General features: G+C 44.5%; 1 protein-coding gene across 3 annotated transcripts in view; it reads right to left on the bottom strand.

Moving 5' to 3' along the window:
- Positions 1 to 22,155, bottom strand: part of CLIC1 (chloride intracellular channel 1) — a 90,892-nt gene that overhangs the window by 21,143 nt on the left and 47,594 nt on the right. For 2 of the 3 annotated variants that reach the window (XM_077460765.1, XM_077460746.1), the window contains exon 2: positions 4,369 to 4,478. In XM_077460765.1, the coding sequence (XP_077316891.1) occupies positions 4,369 to 4,478 (110 nt within the window). Of the gene's footprint in view, positions 1 to 4,368; positions 4,479 to 11,671; positions 11,759 to 22,155 lie in introns of those variants that run through there. The other variant, XM_077460755.1, reaches the window with a different exon arrangement.

Genomic DNA, 22,155 nt, shown 5'->3' with positions numbered 1-22,155 from the left:
AATATTTTTTTAGTCTGCACCAGAATCAGATCACATGGGTGTCTACACCCATGTGCTCCGATTGCTGTCCGAATTGACAGATCGCACTGCGATATATGAACCGATCTGGGGACGTCATTAAACTTTGCACTGATGCTCCCAGTGGTTCACATAAGGCAGTGTGAACTGCCTGCGAGTCAGGTGCAATGTGGAAACTGCAGTGGATTGGCAGAGTTTCCCACATAGCACCAATGTGAACCGAGCCTAAGGCAGGCGTCCCGATACTTTTGACACTAAAGTACATTATCCACTTGCTGCCCGCCATATAGCAAAATTACGGTGGCAAAGTGGTTTTAATAACCTGATCGGACATCATGACGTCCGGCAGGATATCAAGCCGATGCGCTCCCCCGGGGGAGCGCATTGCAGCAATCGTTATTGCGGGGTGTCAGTCTGACACCCCGCAACACTGATCTAGGTAAAGAGTCTGATGGAGACTGTACCATGTGATCAGCCTTGTAAATGTCTGATCACAGTGTAAACAGGAAGAACCGGGCAATCTATTATCAGCGCAGCCCCCCCTGAGGATGCCCACACAGGACCACCAGGGACGCCACTAGGACCATCAGGGATGCCACCACAAGTCACCACCAGGGATGCCAATCAGTGCCCACAATGGGCATCACTGATTGGCAGGCATTATTGTTTGGCATCCATCAGTAACATTAGTGTACAGTGCTGGCCATCCGTGTCACCCATCAGTGCCCATCCATGCAGTCTTTCAGTGCCACCTATCAGTGCTGCATATTAGTGCCATCTCATTGGTGCCCATCAGTGAAGGAGAAAAATTACATATTTACAAAGTTTGGTAAAAGAAACAAAAAGTAAAATAAAACATTTCCAACACAGAAAGCGAGGGGGGGGGGGGGGGGGATCCAAAATGTTGTCACATCAACAGGGTGTAAGAGGAAATCTTGCAATGGGGACACATGTCCCAGCGACACATTGCTATAGAGATTTCCACTTAATTTCTGTTGTAACTACGGAACAAGAAAGTGAAAGGGAATTCCTTCCGAAAGCATGTAAAAAAAAAAAAAAAAAACACACAACACAACACCCATTCCATACAAAAACGTAAAAATAATTATGATCTATGAACTCTGAAGTAAATATAAGCTCTACCCTTCCTGGCCATTGTCCCGTGGAGGCGCTTGTATCAAATTGAACTCCACTTTCCTGAAATACCTGTATGCCGATTTTGTCTGGTGGAAGGATTAGCTACCTCCGTAGCAGGTAAAACCTTGTTGAACCCGCTCTTCTACACCAGGAAAATTATTCTCCTGAATGGAAAAATCTGAGTCGACTACCCTGTCATTTAGGGAAGCGTAATTAAGGGCTCAATTAAAATATCAAAGCACAGCATGAGCCAGTACCATATACAATCCCCAGCAGCTAGCCACACAATGCCCCCCTGGGCAGGGTAACTGCTTGACGACCAGCTGCCATCATACTGTGGCAGGTTGGCTCCCCTGCGCGAACCACTGCAGGTGTATGTCGGCCATTTTAAGAGTGATAGGGGGCACACGAGGTGAGATGTCGGAGCCGATGCGTGTGCCTGGAGGATGCAAAGTCTGCTGGCCACCTGAAATCGCTGCTCAGTGAGCCAGAACAGGGATCTGTCAATGTAAACAGATTCCCATTCAGACAGGGGAGTAGAGAGACATCTGCTGTTCCTGGTGATCAGGAACAGCGATCTCTCTCCTCCTCCTCTAGTCAGTACACCCCACATAGAAACACCTCCTTAGGGAACACTTAACCCCCTGATCACCCCCTAGTGTTAACCACTTCCCTGCCAGTGAATCAGTAATCAGTGGCTATTTTTAGCTCCGATCGCTGTAGAGAGATGAATTTATATACTGATATGCTATATAAATCCGTGTGGCTGATAATTAAACCCCTTCACACTGAGGCGCTTTGCAGGCGCTATAGCATTAAAAATAGCGCCTGCAAAGCGCCCTGAAACAGTGTCTCCAATCACTCCAGTGTGCTTTCACACTGGAGCGGAGCGCTGGCAGGGCGTCAGAAAAAAGCACCCCCCCCAGATATGGTATAAGGTATGAATTTGAGGGGGGAAACCCCACGCTAAATAAAAAAAAAAAAATAAAAAAAAAAAAAAAAAAAAAGTGTGGGGGCCCTCTCCCTCCAAAATCCATACGAGACCCTTATCCGAGCATTCAGCTCGGTGGGTCAGGAGGGGGGGACGAGACGAGCGAGCGCCCCCCCCCCCCCCCCCCCGGACCATGCCAGGCCACATGCCCTTATCAACATTGGGGGGGGGGGGATGCTTTGGCGCAGGAGGGACTTTGCACTCCCCAGGGATCTCTTCTCGACAACCCTGGGCAGTGGTTGTGGGGTTCTGCGGGCAGGATTATAGGAATCTGGAAGCCTCCAGATCCCAGCTGAATGAGTATGGGGGGAAAAAAAAAAAAAAAGGAGACGTCACCCCTCACTGGCCAATGAAAGACTGGCACTCAGAAGAAGATTCCAGCGCAGGACTATTGGACAGGCAAGTATTCACCCTTTATTTCACACAATGATGGACAGTCAGACAGTAAATAGAGAGATAAAGTAGATTAATACTTTGAACAAATGACCAACAACAAGCATGCAGCAAGAGAAGCAAAAGAAATTATTAGAACATCTGATGTGCATACTTGTTCCAGGTCAACACCAAAACACTTTTTGGATTTTGCTGCATTAAAAACAAAAAAATGAGACCCCTATGATGTCACCCATACACCGGCAATCTGGCTCACTAGACGATTGTCCACTGAAAGTCTATCAGAGCAAGTCACAGATCTGCATCTGTCACAAGGCATTTTCCTGCAGGTCACATTTCCCAGGTTGTCTGTACCCTCCTCGGTGCCTCTTGTGGGAGAACTTTGGAAACAATGCAAACAATTTCAGAGAATGAATGGTGTGCCATATGGCATGCTACTACCGTCCATACCCAGATCACGTGCAGAGACATTCAGAAAGACAAGTCCCATTTTTCTGCTCTACGCACTGTTCTCAAATAGGCTGGATGACAAACACATGCAATTAAAAAGGAAAGAATAGCGCTTGTTCAGAGAGTACAGATTTGGAGCTATTATTGCAGTGTTCATCTTAGATTGACATTGTATATGATGATTTTTACATACACACGTTTCCTATTTCAAAGTTTTTTATTATATTAAAAATAGAGTTGTGTAGATTAGATTAAAAACTAGGGAGAGCTCTCCCCACTTTTCCTATCCTTTATTTTATTTATTTCACACTGAACCGCCTAGAGCATCAGCAGTAAAGTGCCGCTATTTTTAGAGGCGCATTGTCGTTTTAGCCTCGCCTTTTGGCCGCTAGCGGGGTGCTTTCAACTCCCACTAGTGGCCGAAAAGGGTTAAAAGTGCTGGCAAAACACTGCTTTGGCAGCACTGCCCAACAATTTCAATGGGCAGGGGCGCTTTCGGTCCAGTGTATACACCGCACCTACAGCGCCTCATGCTACTTGCAGGACTTTGAGCATCCAACATAAATTGTGATAAGGATTTTTTGTTTTTATGTCCAAAAAAATAAAAAATAAATAAATAAAATTTGAAAAACTATGCAATTCCTTTATTACTTTTCCAGAGTTTATGTCAGAGCTGCTTCAATCTCTAAATGTAACTAAATAAGCAGGAATAAACCTGAATCCTTATGTAGTCAAATATTTTAACATGCTATGTCAAAAAAACAAACACACAACACACACCAGGTTTGACCTGTTCGAGCCATACCTGAGAAGCGGTGTGCATTTAATAAAATGTAGCGTGTGTGCATTTTTATGCAGTGCAACTCACCACACTGTATGTCATTGGGTCGTGGTTGCAGCATGCTACGGTGCAGAGAGTTGAATGAAGTGTCATTTTGTGACGCTTCAATAAATAAAAAAAATAAAAAATAAAACACGTAAACATAACGCACACCTGCACAAGTGCATTTTGGCGTGCAGGTTGGTGTAAACTAGCTCTAAAAATAAATAAATATAAATACATTTTAATGATTTTCTTACAAACAGTAGTTATACTGTGAAGAAAACAGTCAGAAGTGTATACTGCACTGAGGATTTTTTTTCAGACTTCAGTTCTGCTTTAACACGCACATGCATAAGTCAAAGCAGTGATTCCTTTATCAGATGGCTCTGTCCAAAGTGGTCTGTCTCTCAAAGTAGACATGCAAAATATGCTGCCCTTTTAGCTAACTCACAATGCTCTGGGAATTCTTTGTCATACATTAAATGCTTATTTGTGAAACAGACTGTATACACATCGCAGTTTGCCTTGAGCTCCCCTCACCTGCAGGACTACTTACCTTTTCATATCAACTGTAGTGACATTAAATGTGACTCCTTTTAGCCAAAGGACCATGAAGAGACGCTGGGAAAAAGGGCAGTTTCCAATGCGCTGTCCATCACTGCCAGCCTAACCAGAAAAAAAAAGGGGGAAAGGAAAAAAGGAGTGTCATCAGAAACTTGAACAGCCAATTCATATTTGTAATATCTTGAAAAAAAAAAAATATATAGATCCTGGCCATTCACAAACAAGAATTGCCTTGACAGTGACAGCTTTTAACTAATAAGATCATACAGAGTTGATTTTTTTTTCTTTATTTTTAATTTGTCATTCTGCTTTCTCCTCCCTTGCATGGAAGGAATCTCCCTTGCTGGCTATTGTACTCTGACAGCTGGCACCCGCAGAGGGTGCCGACATGGCCAGGGCCATCGGGAACCGGATGAAGTGTTCTCCGTGTATGGCCACCTAACTTTATAGCAGTTACAAAGCAAGAGGATGCAGAACGCTGATTTGTTTGACATTTGTGAACATCAGGATTTACATGACGGTCATCTCAGTGCTAGCAGTAGATGCTGCCCCTGAGTGATGTCTGAACAAAAAGTGGCACTGTCCTTCTGTAGAAAAGCAATTGAAGGCATTATCAACACACCGCAATTCCTAGAACTGCTTTAGAAAGCATGCAATGTCTGCTCCATGGGAAAAATGGATCCCCATCTTGCCACCAAAAACCCCAGAATTCTATACAGAACTTCAGCTCCCGGATCAGACTGAGGCATGGAAGGATGCCTGCCCTTCTGGGCCTCCACAGAAGATGGCCCATGACTCCTCTAAAGCCAGACACATATTTGGGCATGCACCATAGCCGGCATCCAAGTTACACATTAACAATGAACATGTTGTGCAACTATTAGTACAGGAGACTCAGAGTGAAAGGGAGGGGTAATACAGGAACTGTGCCAAATACTCAGTGAAAGACAGAAGAGCCAAATGGATTAAACAAGAGGGAGAAGTACTGAGAGTTGGGTGGAGGAAGGGATAGAGAATGTGGGAGGACAGAAGAGAGGTGGATAGGAAGGTGATCTGTTCATTCATCGCCCACACTTGGCAGACTGAGATATGGCAAATTCCTAAGAAACCTCATGTCACACCCATCTCTGCAGTCTGACTGAGACCTATAAGCTGGCAAGAGAGGCCATGGAGGACATAGGATTGTTTGTACAAGAAGATTGTGTGAGGGGAGCAGAGAATGACAAATAATACTGTGCCCTTAAAGCAAAACAAGAAAAAGTGGAAAGAAACTACAGAAGAGGTGAAAAGACAAAAAAAAAAAAGAAAAAGAAAGAAACTATAGAAAACCTGGAAACAAAAACTAATATAAATATAAACACTGAAATGTTTCATTTAGCAACAATTCAAATTAGTTTGGCTAATCCCTAGAATTTTTTTTATCACATTGTGAATGCCATTTTTATTAATACAGCGAGTATATCCTAAAATGTCATTAGCACCTGCATTTGTTTCATCCCACCAATCACATTTTAGAAGTTAGTGGTTTTTTTTTTACCCTTCATCGAATTTATTACATTTGTTCCATTTTTTGTTTTAAAGCAGCGTTCAGCCCATTTATTTTAAATTTTTTTTATTATTTACTTGCAATTTATCCCATGCCCATCTGCATTTCAATAAAAAAAAAAAAAAAAGAAGGGCAAATTATAATTTTTTTAATTACCTTATATCTTTATTTCCTGGAGCACTTACAGCTCCAGCCACGTAGGCGATGACGTAACTAGGCGATTGCCATGGACTCCTGGGATAACGTGTCACCTATCCCAGGAGTCCATGCCAAATCGCCCAAATACCATATCGTGCAATTTCAATATCGGAACCGATGCGATCGGGAGATTTCGATTTACAGGTTGCTATTGCAATGGGGCGGGACGTTCCGCTGACGCCACCTTTGCTATGGCAACCTGAGGGCTTTAGATGCCCGCAGCAGATATGGACCCTGCCTGCTTCCAAGAGCAACTTGGTTTGCACAATTTAAACATAATAAAAAAGGACCACATTAATGGTTAAAATAATTTCTATCTATCTATCTATCTATCTATATAATTTGGGGCGGGGGAGGGGGGGGGGGGACTGGAACTCTGTTTTAATGAACATTACAAATTCAAAGATTCTACCAAGAGCATCTAAGGTTTTAGGTCCGCACTATTTGTACGCTCTAAGTGCAGTCTGAACATTAGACGATACTAGATTGGAAAACATCTGTGCAATAAAAACAGACATCTCAAGTCTCCCGGACACCCATGAGTGCAGGGCGATCTCCGGGCTGGACCCGTCACTCGGCCACAGACAGACAGACAGAGCAGCTGAATGGAGTACGGCTGCTCCGTCTATGGCTGAGTGACAGGCGGATGTAGGTTGCGAGCTGAGGCAGAGGGGGACTGCCCATACTACTGCAACTTCCTGTAATAGGGTGACAACAACCCTTTCAAGATTTGAAGCAGCAGCATTTTAGATTTATATGCACAACATACCAATGTATAATAGCATGCCGACATGTCCAGCCTCAGGTGCAGTCTATTAGAAGAAGTTTTTTGAACACCACCATCACTGCAATGATTAACAGTAGCTGCTTCTCTTTACTTGCACGCAGAGGGTGGTGGATTTATTTTCATCGTTTGTTTATTTTCAGCTCTCACTCCAGCACAATTTACTATACTTTATAACTTAGCATTTTAACATCAACTGTTTTGACATGCACAAAAAAAAAAGAAAAAAAAAAAAAAAAAAAGAAAAAAAGGGATGATCATCTATCATGGGATCAGTTGTCTTGTGGTAGGAACCTAAAAAGTACTCTTCGGAAGTAAAAGACGTGCACAACACTGGAGTTTAAAACCTCATAAAAAGGAAGTAAATCCTTCCAATCCTACCTCGCCCCACTTCAAATAATAAAAAAAAAAAAAAAAAACAAACACACACACACACACACACACACACACACAACACCACAGCAACCACTGAGTGAGCTTAGCCAATTCTAGCATTTTTTTTGTTTTGTTTTTTTACAAAAGGGACGCGTTCTATAATAACTGCTCTTCCCCCAGTTGTAACTTAGGCACCTGACACGGTATTGCAAGAGGCAGGAGAAGTCATCTTTCCCATACCCCAGAAGCTCGGTTTTCTGAAGGTACAAATAAGACTGTAAAAAGGAGCAAGAGGGACGACAAATACAAGCTAGGCCTGAAGGGGCAACATTAAAGGCTTTAGTCCCCTGTCGTTTTCAGCCAAGGAAGCTGCCATCTTTGCCTCTGTTTAATTTTCAACTGCTATGGTGCTGCACATGTGATTCGTTATGACACCAGCCATTGGATGGTTTGATAGTTTGGCTGAGAGCACAGCCAATGTGCAGTTAGCATTCCCGGCATGCCTTTTTTTTTTTAACTGTTTAAATCCATGGGTTTACTTCCACTTTAAAGCGGACATAAGATCTGCATATACAGTTACCTTTGCTTCAACGATGCAATGTACACTTTACTGTGTTATACACTTCTACGCTCTGTATGTTGGGTTATACTTTACATACGGCTAGTCATCAAAGTACTGTCCTCTTAATAGGGATCTTACCCCTGTCCAACAAACGAATTTCAAATAAAATTTTTAGAATAGGACTATATATATATATATATATATATATATATAGATTACTATTATACAGGATTTATTTAGCGGCGACAGTTTACGCAGCTTAGATAGGGCTTTTTTTCCCCACAGAGAATAGGTGCAGGACCTCAACCATGCCTCACACTCACATACCTGACAAATGGCATCAAACAGTAGCTCTTCCCTCTGTATACAACCCCCTCCCTCCATTCCCCCCCCCCCCCCCCCATCTTCTCCCCCCTCCTTAAAAGCTCCACCATCTGTCATATGCCTTACCTTTGTTGCAATATTAAGCTGAAACACCTATACGGCTGTAGTACCTCCCAACATACTATAATATACTGCAGTCACTTTCAAGGGAGATTATGCAGTAGGAGCATCAACGACTGGTCACCAGTGGGGGGGAGGCCAGAGGGTGCAGCCTACCATGCACCCACTCCTGCCCATGACTGCACTGAAACCTGGGCACCTGTTCTGCATCTCCCTTGTCTCTGTCCAGCACTCAGTGGGATATGACCTGTGGGAGCTACTGGGAGAAAAACTATTGCTTGTAAATGCAGAAGCCAGACTTCAGTGTTAACAAGTGATAGTGGTGAGCAGGGAGCAGAATACCTGAGCCAGAGGTGGTGGAACTGAGTTCCCCCTAGTTCCTGCTGCAAAAAAAAAAAAAAAAAAAAGCCCTGGATTTACATCAAGCCACCCACTTTCACATTCATATTTCAAGAAAACACATAGTTGTCCTTTAATAGATGTTCTTGTACAATTAGCCTTGATCACATATCTGGATCTGTGCAATGATATCAGCTCTGATACTTATAAGGATTATCTTGTACATACAAAACAATAATGGGGAAAAAAAAAAGATAAAAAACCGTCATAGTTCATTTTATACTCCGCATACCTGTCTAGAGGACAGGGAAAGTCGTACACAAAAAATGTAGTATAGAATGTAATTAAGGGATTAAAAAAAATAAAAAAGATCATAAACACTTATATATAGTAAAATTGACAGTGAACAATAAAGAAAGCATTTTAACAGAATTCTATAACTGAGAGAAGGCATATCTACGTATAATAAAAAGTTTATACTTCACATAATCCAATAGGGAACAAGTCAGCATTCACAAAATCAAAAAATAGTTTTTGTGAAGCATTGCTGGTATCTCATATGATTAGAATCTGCACATAATTCATAGTCTATAGCCAGACCTAACCTGTCTGATAGACCTGCAGTTAGAATAAACAGCCACAAGGCACAGCGATTTTGCAGCATTATATTGAACCAGTTTACACTTGCCTTTCCATTGTTCTCTTGTGCAAGTTCCAAGTCAAATCGGTTTTCATTACATACCTTATTTTAGACCCAGTGTTATCAGCACTGGTAACTCTGCGATTCTCTACACAATACAGGTAGATAATAGCTGGTGGGAGGTGGAGGTACAGTCCCAGTAATCCCTATAAGGGCCCTCAGCCCTGATGCAACCAGTGGAATTCAAGGGGTTAAAGTAAAATAGGCACTTTTTTTCCCCCCTCTTCATTTTAGATCGAATAGGGGAGGGTTTTAACCCTGTCTGGGTTTTTTTCTGCCATCTGTGTCCTATTGCAAATATTTCCCTTCACCTCCTGTCCCATAACCAATATAGGAAATGAGAGGAAATACCTGAAAATTAAGGGAATCCCTTGGGGCCCGCAAGGTCACCACTGGAAGATTTCCCTTAGCTTTCTAGGGACAACCCAAAATTTGGGATTTTCTTTTACTTTCACTTTCAATGATAATGGTAAACAGGCGAAAAAGCGGGTGAATTTCCAAAAGAAGGGTACAGACAGCAATAAAAATCCAATAGGTGTTCTAATTCAGCTCCACTTAGTCCAAAAAAGTTCCTATTTTATTTAGCTGAAAGCCATGGTCACATGAATAGTCTTGTATCTTCTTCCGTTTACTCCCTGGTGTCCTTTTTCAGGTGTCCACATCACTCTCAGAGTGATGTAGACACCTTCTATGGGTGGTGGCCACACTTCCAGTATCCAGGTCCCCTCTCATAGGTTCCAGAGGCAGGAAACCTCCCGTGGGAGGAGAGGAGACCAGTGCTGAAGATTACAAACAGGGAAAAAGACCTGGTCCCCAAGGCAGGAAATGAACTTGGCTCATAGAAAAATCTATGACTTTGATCCATTATACTGCAGGGTGGCTTAGGAAGAGGTTGTTTGGAATCAAGACTGGGGAGTAGATAATCGATGCACAACGTACTATTTAAAATATAACTAGAAGCGCACAACTTTAGTTTTAGAGAACAGTGGAGAGAGATTAGAACACCCATAAGTTTTTATTGTGGTCTGTGTCCCCATTACAGAGATTCACACTGTATTTGTCCCATTTATCAATGAAAGTGAAAGAAAAATCACAAATTTTGGGTTGTTCCCAGAAAAGTAATAGAGGGGACTCTTCCAATGGAGACAATAGTTCTGGTGATTTGGGGTGGCCCAAAAGGATTCCCTTGATTTACAGGATTGGATTCTCACTTCCAGTTTTGACTATGAGACAGGAAGTGAAGATACATTTCCCCAATAAAATACAGATGACAAACAAAAAAAAAAAAACTTACAGAGGTTATAACCCTCCCTTACTCTAAAAATGGAAAAGAAAAAAAGTTTTGCCTATAGTTCTACTTTAATTGTTTCCTGGAGTTTTTTTTCAGATGAAGTAGAGAAAGTAAGTTCATTAAAGTGAGTACCTGAATCAGAGAAGTGGATGAACAGAATTAAAAACCTTGGCAGATAAGACAGTTCACATATGTATCGCAGCCAATTATTTTGCCTGGAGTTTCCCTTTAAAGTACAATGACAGAAACCCAATAATAGAAATAACAGATAGGTTTAGGAAGTGGCGGTCACATTCCTATGGTATAATGGCTCTAGGCCAGGCAAATAGGATAAATGCCTTATTAAGTGTTTAATAGAGAAAAAAAAAGCTTTGCACAAAAATAGCTGTGAGCAACAGAGAGAGTACACACGCCACACCCCAGGCCCACAAAGAGATTAGGTCATTAAGTAAATCCTGGTTAGGGCGGCGTTCCTTGTCCCAGGGTTCCTCCCAGAGGAAAGGGCAAGTCAGGGCTGCAACTTGTTCTCATAAGGGGACAGTGCAGGATGGTTTCCTCTAATGGAGGGAGGAGGGTTGTCAACTAGGAGTGTAATTATAGATTCTCCAGGCCAAAATAAGTCCAAGGCTGCGTTCAACCTTGTGTAGTGCATAAATGCGTGCAAATAAATAAATAAATAAATAAATCGCACATTGCACAGATGAATGCATAGCAAAATGTGAAGCTTAAAAAAAGGCAGAGGTCATAAAGATTGGGCTTCTTTGCACGTGTGTATGGAAGTCTACTGAAATGAATAGGCTGCCTTATGCACAACAACATACATGTGACAATTCTTAATGTGAATGGAGGCCATGTCAGCCACAGATGTATCAAAGACTCATGTCTATTGCTGGCCTGTGTTAGATCAGCTTGCAAATCGGGAAAGAAAGAATTATAGGACATCTGACTTGTGTTTAAAGAGGAACTGCAGTCTGCTCACATAATTTGTAATAAAAACAACTGCCATTCTGAAGCTTCCCTCCAACCACAAAATATATATTATATACATACACATACTTGCCAAATATGCTGCAGAAATCGCCCCCCTCCAAGTCTGGCTGCATTCATTTTAACTGGGCAGCTGAAGCTGCTCTGCTGCCTGTTCACTTCCTGGAACACCTCTAGCTCTCATTGGCCCCTTTATGACCCAACACCCCCCCCCCCCCCCCTTCCCAGGGTGAGTGAGAGAGCTGTGCATGATGTCATAAGCCTAGACTTTTTACCAGACAAGAAACAGGAAATGGGCTGTATAAGGTATTTACTGGCAGGAAAAAAAAAAAATAATAAGTTTTACTCTCCAAAGTTAAAACAAAGGCAGACGATTTGGAAAGTTGAGAAAAAAAAAAAAAAAGCCAAAAGTAGATTTATTGTCTTTGGAAAGTTGGGAATAGTTACAGGCCCCTTTCACATGGGCACTTCCGTTGTACAGAATCCACTTGCTCAGTGGAGGGATCGCTGTGCTGATGCCCGCTGAACAGGCGGATGACAGTTCAGTGTCCGCTTACTGTGCTGAGTGGAGACAGACAAAGTCCCACTCTCCTCTATGGTCCCAGCTATCTGGTTTCATACAATCATATCTGATCCGTCAGACGGATGAAAAACAGGACTACCATCCATCTGGATTTTGCAGACAGGATCAGATAACGGATGTGAGCGGACAGGTCACCGTGCACATCCGCCACCCATAGTAGTGAATGGAGGGTCCAATCAGGTCCGCCGGAAAACCTGACAGGCGGACTGGATCAGAGAGCCCGTATGAAAGGAGCATAATATTTTTTTGTGATACATGTTCCATCTGGGAGATAGATTTATTTTTACTTCCTGTCCTGAAGACATAAGAGAAGAAATCTGTAAAAAAAATAAAAATAAATCTCAGAAAGTAAACACTGGAACAATGTTCCCTATTAGAACACTTTTCCACTAAACCTTTTCAGTGACAGCTCAACATTTTGAGTTTCTGCTCACCTGTCTTAGTAAACATTGGCCACATGATAAATTTCTCTACTGTGGACACAAAAACTTGACAGGGGTCCTAACCTTGTCACCATTTCATCCATAACAGATATAGAGAATTTATTATATATATATATATATATAATGTGTGTGTGTGTGTGTTTTGGACACCGTTGAAGGCTGACTTGCAGGATAAGCAAATATTGTCTGAACACAAGAGACCTATTCTTGTAAGGGTCATAGGGCAGCTAGACACACTGCACTGCCACGTTAGATGTCTCATAGGCGGTAATATATGTGAGTGTTGGCACTTTGTACATTTACTTTGTCTTTTTTGGTTATGTTTTTATGAGGCTCTTACTGCATTGAACCTCGTCAGTTTAATAAATACTACACTAAATTACACCTTTCGTTTAGGATTTATGTGATGGATAAAAGCTTCTGTGCTGTGCTCCCTGGAGAATATTGGAAGGATACCAGCGTGACCTGCATTGCTGTTGGAAGGATCCCTGGGACGCCTGTATTGCGATTGGAAGGATCTCAGTGATGCTTGCACAGTTAATTGTGAGTAGCCTTATTGCTGCTTAACGTTTGGGCAGCATATGAGACAGTGAGTGTGCACTAAATGTGGGTGGAGTCTTATAGACCATAAAGAGGTTCCAGTTATCCTGGAGGTTATGGATACAGGCGTTATTGCTGCACTTAAGCGAGCAGCCAGGATTTCTGGGGAGTGAGACATTTTGGAGGATTTGAGGACCGTTTGCACTGTAAGAATCACAGTTTATTAACTTAATTGTTTCGTTTTTTTAGCGCTGCAATACAGACTCTATATTCTTACTCGTGCTTTGTGTATTTAACAAGATCTGTGCAAGAATCTAGCATGAAACGTTACACCTCTGCATAGGAGCTTTCTGTAATGAAGACCAGTCACTGCTGCGCTCTCTCTTTGAGCAGGGTGACTGGTCTCGTCTCCATCCCTTCTGTCATTTTTTTATAGGTAGCTGTAGTGGGTGGGGACTGCTGGGCCCCTCCCACAGCTCTCCACAGGCTATGTACAGCACAATGATACCACTGCTACTCTTATATGGTAATAACTGGTTTTGCAAAGCATTAGGTGCACAAAAAGTGGATTTATATCCTCTGTGGCTACCGAGAAACAAGTTTGAATAAAAAAAGGTTTTTGTGCCAAAAGTTTAGCTCTAAATAGAACCTATTTTCTCCTTCAGAGCAAACATGACAACAACTTACCATAAAGCATATTAGTACCCATCAGTTCCCATTAATGCAGCAGGGATCACAGTGACACACCGGCCGCTATCAAACAAAGCCCCACCTCCTGGATTGGCACTGGACCAGTGTACTGTCTATCATAGGAGCTGGTCTAGGAGGCGGGGCTGTGTGTTTGACAGCAGCTGGTGTTCCATATACAAGCAGTGTCACAGCGAGAGATCCCAGCTTTGTGTGATCCGGCCAGCTCTCCTGACAATTTCCTGGCTGATTGATTCTAGCAGAAGCGGTGCTGCCATTTTTTTTTTTTTTTTACAGGGCATCAGTGTCCTGGGGCAGGGAGGCAAATGCCCCCTGGGCAGCTCTGATGCCTTGTAAAAAAAAATAAAAAAAAAAAAATAAAAAGCTTCACCGCAGGAAACTGTCAGCTTAGTCCGCAAACTCACTCCAGAAGTTCAGCGAGGATCTCTGAATGATCCAATGTTGTCCTAAATGACTGATGGTGATAAATGGAATCCACCTGTGTGTAATCAAGTCTCTGTATAAATGCACCTGCTCTGTGATAGTCTCAGGGTTCTGTTGAAAGCGCAGAGAGCATCATGAAGACCAAGGAACACACCAGGCAGGGCCGTAATACTGTTGTGGAGAAATTTAAAGCCGGATTTGGATACAAAAAGATTTCCCAAGCTTAAAACATCCCAAGGAGCACTGTGCAAGCGATCATTTTGAAATGGGAGTATCAGACCACTGCAAATCTACCAAGACCTGGCCGTCCCTCTAAACTTTCAGCTCAGACAAGAAGACTGATCAGAGATGCAGTCAAGAGGCCCATGATCACTCTGGATGAACTGCAGAGAACTACAGCTGAGGTGGGAGAGTCTGTCCATAGGACAACAATCAGTCGTACACTTCACAAATCTGGCCTTTATAGAAGAGTGGCAAGAAGAAAGCCATTTCTCAAAGATATCCATAAAAAGTCTTGTCTAAAGTTTGCCACAAGCCACCTGGGAGACACACCAAACATGTGGAAGAAGGTGCACTGGTCAGATGAAACCAAAAATCAAACTTTTTGCCCACAATGCAAAACGAAATGTTTGGCGTAAAAGCAACACAGCTTATCACCCTCAACACACCATCCCCACTGTCAAACATGGTGGTGGCAGCATCATGGTTTGGGCCTGCTTTTCTTCAGCAGGGACAGGGAAGATGGTTAAAATTGAGGGGAAGATGGATGCAGCCAAATACAGGACCATTCTGGATGAAAACCTGTTGGAGTCTGCAAAAGACCTGAAACTGGGACGGAGATTTATCTTCCAACAAGACAATGATCCCAAACATACAGCAAAATCTACAAAGGAATGGTTCACAAATTAACGTATCCAGGTGTTAGAATGGCCAAGTCAAAGCCCAGACCTGAATCCAATCGAGAATCTGTGGAAAGAGCTGAAAACTGCTGTTCACAAACGCTCTCCATCCAACCTCACTGAGCTCGAGCTGTTTTGCAAGGAAGAATGGGCAAGAATTTCAGCCTCTCGATGTGCAAAACTGATAGAGACATACCCCAAGTGACTTGCAGCTGTAATCGCAGCAAAAGGTGGCTCTACAAAGTATTAACGCAAGGGGGCTGAATAATTTTGCACGCCCCACTTTTCATTTTTTTATTAGTTAAAAAAGTTTCAAAAATCCAATAGATTTCGTTCCACTTCACAATTGTGTCCCACTTGCTGGTGATTCTTCACAAAAAATAAAAATTTTATATCTTTATGTTTGAAGCCTGAAATGTGGCAAAAGGTTGAAAAGTTCAAGGGGGCCGAATACTTTCGCAAGGCACTGTATGTGTTAAAAGTATATGCCAAGACAAAGAAAAAAAACAAAAACAAACATACACTTAGGGCCGGTTCACACTGCGGCGCGAGGCGAGGCGACACGGCTCGCCTCGCCTCGCTCCCGCAAGTCGTCCCCATTGAGTACAATGGAACCGTTCTGAGAGGAGCGACTCGAGTCGCTCCGACTCAGAAAAAAGGTTCCTGTACTACTTCGGGGCGACTTCGGGGGCGACTTGCATTGACTTCTATGCAGAAGTCCTCTGCAAGTCGCCGCTGACCCCCCCTGCAAGTCGCGGCGAGGAAGTCGGAGACGCCTCGCTGCGGCTCGCAGTGTGAACCGGCCCTTAATAGATCACTTAATACATAGACACTCTTGCATTGATGCAGAGTTCTCATATTGAACAAGGTAGAGAGGCTGAGCAGTGATGTCCTGTTCTCCACTTCCTCCAATCAGAGAAGGCTTTGCATTCACTCAGAACATGAAAAAAAACTCTCTCTGAATGGCACCCGTGCTGAGCGGCTGACCTCCCATGTTCAGAACACAGTGGGGCAGACACTGGGCACAGGATCCAGAAGGAAGTGGAGATCACTGGAGTATCAGTGCCTACTAGAGCAATTTTCAGCTTCCAGGGGCATAAGCCAGGTATGGTATATACATAGCTACATTGGTCCAAGCTAAAACTAATATAAAACTGTGTATAAAATATCTATACCTGGAGTTTTTCTTCAATTGTTTGGTTTTACACTTTTCCCAAGGCAGCCATAAACGTATTTAAGTTTGTCTGGTTCAGCAGGAACCAGCCGAATGTTGATCCATCTATTGGTGGACTGGTTGTACTGAAGTCCATTAAAGAGGAAGTAAACCCTGATGAGTTTACTTCCTCTTTCATTCCCTGCAAAGGCAAAGCATAATGGACTACTATGCATCGCATCACTTACCTGACACAGGAGCCAGCGAAGTCGCCGCTGTCCCCTGTAGTTCCGAGCGTCCATCTTCTTGGTGGGGTCTCGCAGCTTCGCCGCTGTCATTCGGCGAAGCCGCGATGACGTCACTCCCGCGCATGCGCACGGGAGCAGACACGCGCGGCAGCTCCGTCGTTGAGAATGCCGCGCTCAGTGCGCCTGCGTGCCGCTGTCTACGGCGCATGCATCGTAGACAGCAGTGCCTGTTTTCGGGCAAATATATCCTAAACGATATAGGTTTAGGAGATATTTCTTGGACCTACAGGTAAGCCTTAATCTAGGCTTACCTGTGATTAAAGTGGTTGTAAACCCTTACAAACCACTTTGACCTAAACGACTTCAGTACAACTAGCCTGTAGGTTTTTTTTTTTTGTAGGATCACCTCCGTCGCTGATTATTGAATTCTGATGGTGGGAAAACCTTCCGCTCTCAGAACACAATAGCACAGCGGGAGGAATTTCGCAAATTTTCTTTCCTTTCATCCATGGTTGAAGAAAAGAAAAAACTGCATAATATTTGGCAAGCCTTAGAGAAGGCAGACACCGAATGAGGCACAGCTACTGAAAAACATGAAATACTTCTCACTAAAACAAAGCTTTACTAATAAGATTGTTAACTAGAGAGCCAGCAACTGAAATACCAGGGATGCACAGTCAGCCTGAAACTGTCATAGCGAGAGACAGGAAATGCCGCTAGAATACATGCAGAAAAGTGCAAATGTCATTCATGGGCTTCTGCAGATTCTATAAAGCCCCATACACACCATTAGATTTTCTGCAGATTTTTATCTTCAGATTTACCAAAACCATATAATATTGGAGGGGAAGCTTTAAGAGGTTCAATTTGTATGCAATCAGGCAGTCCCCTTGCACTACATGTTTTTTGGTCAATCTGAAGGCAAAGATCTGCAGAAAACCTAACAGTGGGTATGGGGCTTTATTAGGTGCCCTAATAAGACCAAACAGACCTGAACAGCTAGATGCACTGGAACCCGCTTGAAATCCCCGTCTACAGTGCATAGACATGAATGAAAGGTTTAAAAAAACAGGACTGTCAGCACACGACTCTTTAATGCAACACAGGTTAAAGCAGCGGAGTTCCACCCAAACATGGAAGTTTCACTTTAAGTGATGGTGACCCACTTCCTCCCCGGGCTCTACGGCTCCGGAAGGAAGTTCACCTCCCCACGCTATATTCTGGGACACATCACAGGTCCCAGAAGATTGCCCGACCATTCACATCGTGGCTTGCGCATGCGCAGTGCGTGCCCAGCTGTGGCCACAGTGAGGATGTCGGTGCCTCGGAGGGGAGGGGGAAGAGGAGCAGGGCTTTGTGAGCCTGCATCTCTGGACCATGGGACAGGTGAGTGTCCGATTATTTAAAAAAAAGTCAGCAGCTAAAGTTTAGCTGCTGACTTTTAAATGGGTGGAACTCCAATTTAAATTTACTGTTCTAAATTAAGAACAATACAACACACCAATCAGGTGTTAAGGAAAGGCACAGTAAAATACATGTTTTATCACACATTACCACAAGGACAAGGCTTGTACTTGCAGATAACATTGTTTTAAAGATTTTTTCTTCATGTTTTATTCATGCAGTTTACATAGTAGGTGAGGTCGAAAAAAAAAAAAAAAAAAAAAAAAAAAAAAAGAAAGACACAAAGTCCAACCTATGTGTGCGATTATATGTCAGTATTACATTGTATATCCCTGTACGTTGTGGTCGTTCAGGGGCTTATGTAATAGTTTCTTGCAACTAGCGATGCTCCACCGCCTGTGGAAGGGAATTCCACATCCTTGTCGCTCTTGCAGTAAAGAACCCTCTACGTAGTTTAAGGTTAAACCTGTTTTCCTCGGGCGGCGTGTCCGGATGTAAGAGAAGGCAGACGTGTCTGTGTGAGGAGCTCCGGCCGTCCGCATCCTAATCCTTTGCCATCCTGCAAATCTAAAGGTCTGAACGGAGAGATATGTCGGCCAGAGGGACTACTGCACTATAACACTTCATCCTGAGGGGAAATTGTGGAGCATCGGGACCGTGGGTGCCCGGGAGACGGCTGCTCGTCCTCCTCGTGACTGTCGCCATCTTCCCAGGCTGTGCGGGGCAATCGGGTCCGTTCTGGGGCCTGCGGGAGAGGTAAGAGGCTCCTCTCCATCCATCCATCACCCCCCTTGTGCCCCTGGGCTGACCCGCTGTTCTGCAGACTGCCGAGTTTCGGGCCCGAGGCCTAGCGCGGCCTAGTGCAGCCTGCCGCGGACCGGACTTTCCTGAGTGGCCGTCCGGCGGGGGAGCACCACGACCGGCCTGAGGAGTGGCGCAAGTTGCTGTCGGCTGGCGGGGGACTGTCACATCCCTGGGCATCCTATCTGGAGTTGGTGGAGGGGCTGTGGAGCCACCATTGTCGCCTCGGCCTAGCGCGGCCTAGTACAGCCTGGAAGTGCACTGTAGCCCCTACCCAGTGGGCTGGAGGGGGAGTGATGTGGCCGGCCTGACCCTTGAAGATCAGACACAGCTCCCTTCATCCTGTTGTATTGCCTGTTTTGGTGCACAGAATGAGGGCCCCTGGAATCATCCTTACCTGTCAAGCACTGCATCCATCCATCCTGTCACACAGAGCCACAGGCCGATCCTTGCTGCCAGCGGACCGTCAATTGTGGGGAGCGGAGGCCCACGGACGTCTACAGCCCAAATCTCCTTCATGGGCCCTAAACACCGGCCTAAGAGCTCATCTGCACCGAGCTGTTCTGCTCCTGAGCCGCCCGCACAACCAGATCCCCTCTCTTATTGGGAGGGTGCAGTTGCTGCTTGCGGAATTAGCCATGAATTCTGGGTCTTCCTCGAGTGTGGCTCTGCCTGCCCCTCCCTCCCAAGACAGTACTGCGGTGATACTGGCAGCTATTGAACAAAGTAAAACCTCTATGCTGGTAAGAATTGACCGCCTTACAGAAGAATGTAATCTCATTAGAAATGACCTGGATAAGATCAGGGGCAGGCTGACTGAATCGGAATCTCTGCAACTGAGGACCTCACAGCTACCCACACCAACAATATAGCGGACCTGCAACGCACGGTACAACTGCTAGTCACTAAATCTGACGATGTGGAGAACAGGGCAAGACGTAACAAGGTCTTCCGGAGGGGGAGGAGGGTGACCGGCCAGCGGAGTTTGCGGAAGAATTCTTCAAGAAGCTGTTGAGCCTCGCAGATGTCTCCCCGACGTATGTTGTTGAGCGTGCTCACCGCGTGCCCAGGACGTTATATCCCGGGGCAAATCCCCGACCCTTCTTGGTCTGCTTCCTGAATTTTAGGGACTGCGACAGGATCCTTTCTGCAGCTCGCAAACACCCTTCTCTTCCATATGGCAACTCCTCAATCCTTCTGTTTCCGGATTTTTCGGCGGACCTACAGCGCAAAAGGAAGTCCTTTAATGATGTCCGCAAGCGCCTACGTGATAAAGATATTAAATACAGCATGCTGTACCCCAGCCGTCTTCAGGTTCCCCATAATGGCTCGGTGAGGTTCTTTGATACGCCTGAGGAAGCTAATGACTGGCTGAATGCCCTACGTTAATCACACTGGCATCCCCATGCTACACTACTGTTTGTCAGTCTTCATGTCAATTCCCCATTTTTTATTTTTTATTCTAGATCCAGGGACTGGGGGGGGGGGGGGGGGGTTGTACTTGCCCTAGATCAGTGATGGCGAACCTTGGCACCCCAGATGTTTTGGAACTACATTTCCCATGATGCTCATGCACTCTGCAGTATAGTTGAGGATCATGGGAAATGTAGTTCCAAAACATCTGGGGTGCCAAGGTTCGCCATCACTGCCCTAGATGTTATCCTGATGTGGGCTCCCTGGCTCTTCTTTTCAGCTTGCTGCTTCTGGTTATCTCCGGAGCCCACCGAGCGGTAGTGCATTTAACTCTGGATGATTGTGTACTGACCTTCCCCTTTCCCGAGACAGTCGGGATGTACTGCCGTTGCTCACTTTAACTCCTGATGATTCTGAACTGGGTCTACACTGGATTTGCCTTTTTTTTTTTAGGTTTTGTTTTTTACAACTCCTACCTCGGAGCTTCCTGGTTAGATGACACTCAGGGACACATCGGATCTCCCCCTTTATAGCAGGTTTCAACTCACCTTGAGGTGGTGTAAGCGGCATAGTGTTGCTGCAACTTCGGAACTTTTGTTTTTAAGAAGTCTGAAGACTTAACTGTTTGGTTTAGGTTTTTGGGTATCAAACTGGCTATAGTTATTGGTACTAATTTTTCTTTTTGGGCTTCTTTTTTCAAGGTTACGGTACTCATGGTCAGTAGGGAGTTCACGGGTTATTTTTCTCTCTTTTTTTTCATTGTACGCTCTATATCTACTGACTGTTGCGTGTCTTGAATGTTATCTTAATGCACAACATACCCACTGGCAGGGCAGTTCGTTCCTATAGAAGTATTGCTATGCTGTATTATATTTCTCATTGCTTACATGGAGTTAAAGAGGAAGTAAACCCTGATGGGTTTACTTCCTCTTTCATTCCCTGCAAAGGCAAAGCATAATGGACTACTATGCATCGCATAGTAGCCCATTATGTGTCACTTACCTGACACAGGAGCCAGCGATGTCACCGCTGTCCCCTGTAGTCCGGCGCATCCATCTTTTCGGTGGGGTCTCGCAGCTCCGCCGCTGTCATTCACGGGACGGGAGCCGACACGCGCGGCAGCACCATTATTGGAAATGCCGCGCTCAGTGTGCCTGCGCGCCGCTGTCTACGGCGCATGCGCCGTAGACAGCGGTGCCTGTCTTTGGGCAAATATCTCCTAAAACGTATAGGTTTAGGAGATATTTCTTGGACCTACAGGTAAGCCTAGATTAAGGCTTACCTGTAGGTCAAAGTGGTTTGTAAGGGTTTACAACCACTTTAAGACTGGTGTCATGGAATGTTCGGGGTCTTAATGACAAGGTTAAAAGGGCACTAATGTTTAAATATCTGAATAATCATAAGCCACATGCCTTGTTTCTGCAGGAGACCCATCTCCTGGGGAGCAAGATACTGGCATTGCGCAGGCCCTGGGTGAGACAAGCATTTCATACGACGTATTCTAGCTATGCGAGGGGAGTGGCCATTTTACAAAATAAATCCCTAGCTTACAAGGTTGTTCATCTCCATACTGACCAGGGGGGCCCCCCGATTCATAATCCTACTGTTGGAGATTGGACAGGTGGTCTATGCTTTCGTAAACATATGCGCCTCCCCCCTTTCATACACAGGTCCTGTACAGGCTGAGTTAACTGCTGGCCCCACTGCAGTTCTCCAGACTGTATATAGCTGGTGATTTTAACTCCATTTTGGATCTGTCCCTGGATTCGTCCAACCCACATAGGGTATACTCGCCGGACCTGCTGCAATGGGCTCAAACATTTAACTACACCGAGATCTGGAGATGGAAGCACCCAAGTACTAGGGCTTATTCCTTTCACTCCTCCACTCAAATCAGGCTCCAGAATTGACCTGGTATTTGGCAACTCCGGTGCCCTA

The sequence above is a fragment of the Lithobates pipiens genome, unplaced genomic scaffold, assembly GCF_037356315.1.
Source record: "Lithobates pipiens isolate NorthernLeopardFrog02 unplaced genomic scaffold, aLitPip1_a1.2 Scaffold_1, whole genome shotgun sequence".
Lineage (NCBI taxonomy): Eukaryota > Metazoa > Chordata > Amphibia > Anura > Ranidae > Lithobates > Lithobates pipiens.
The sequence above is the reverse complement of the archived record's forward strand: the minus strand, read 5'-3'. Positions and strand labels throughout refer to the sequence as shown.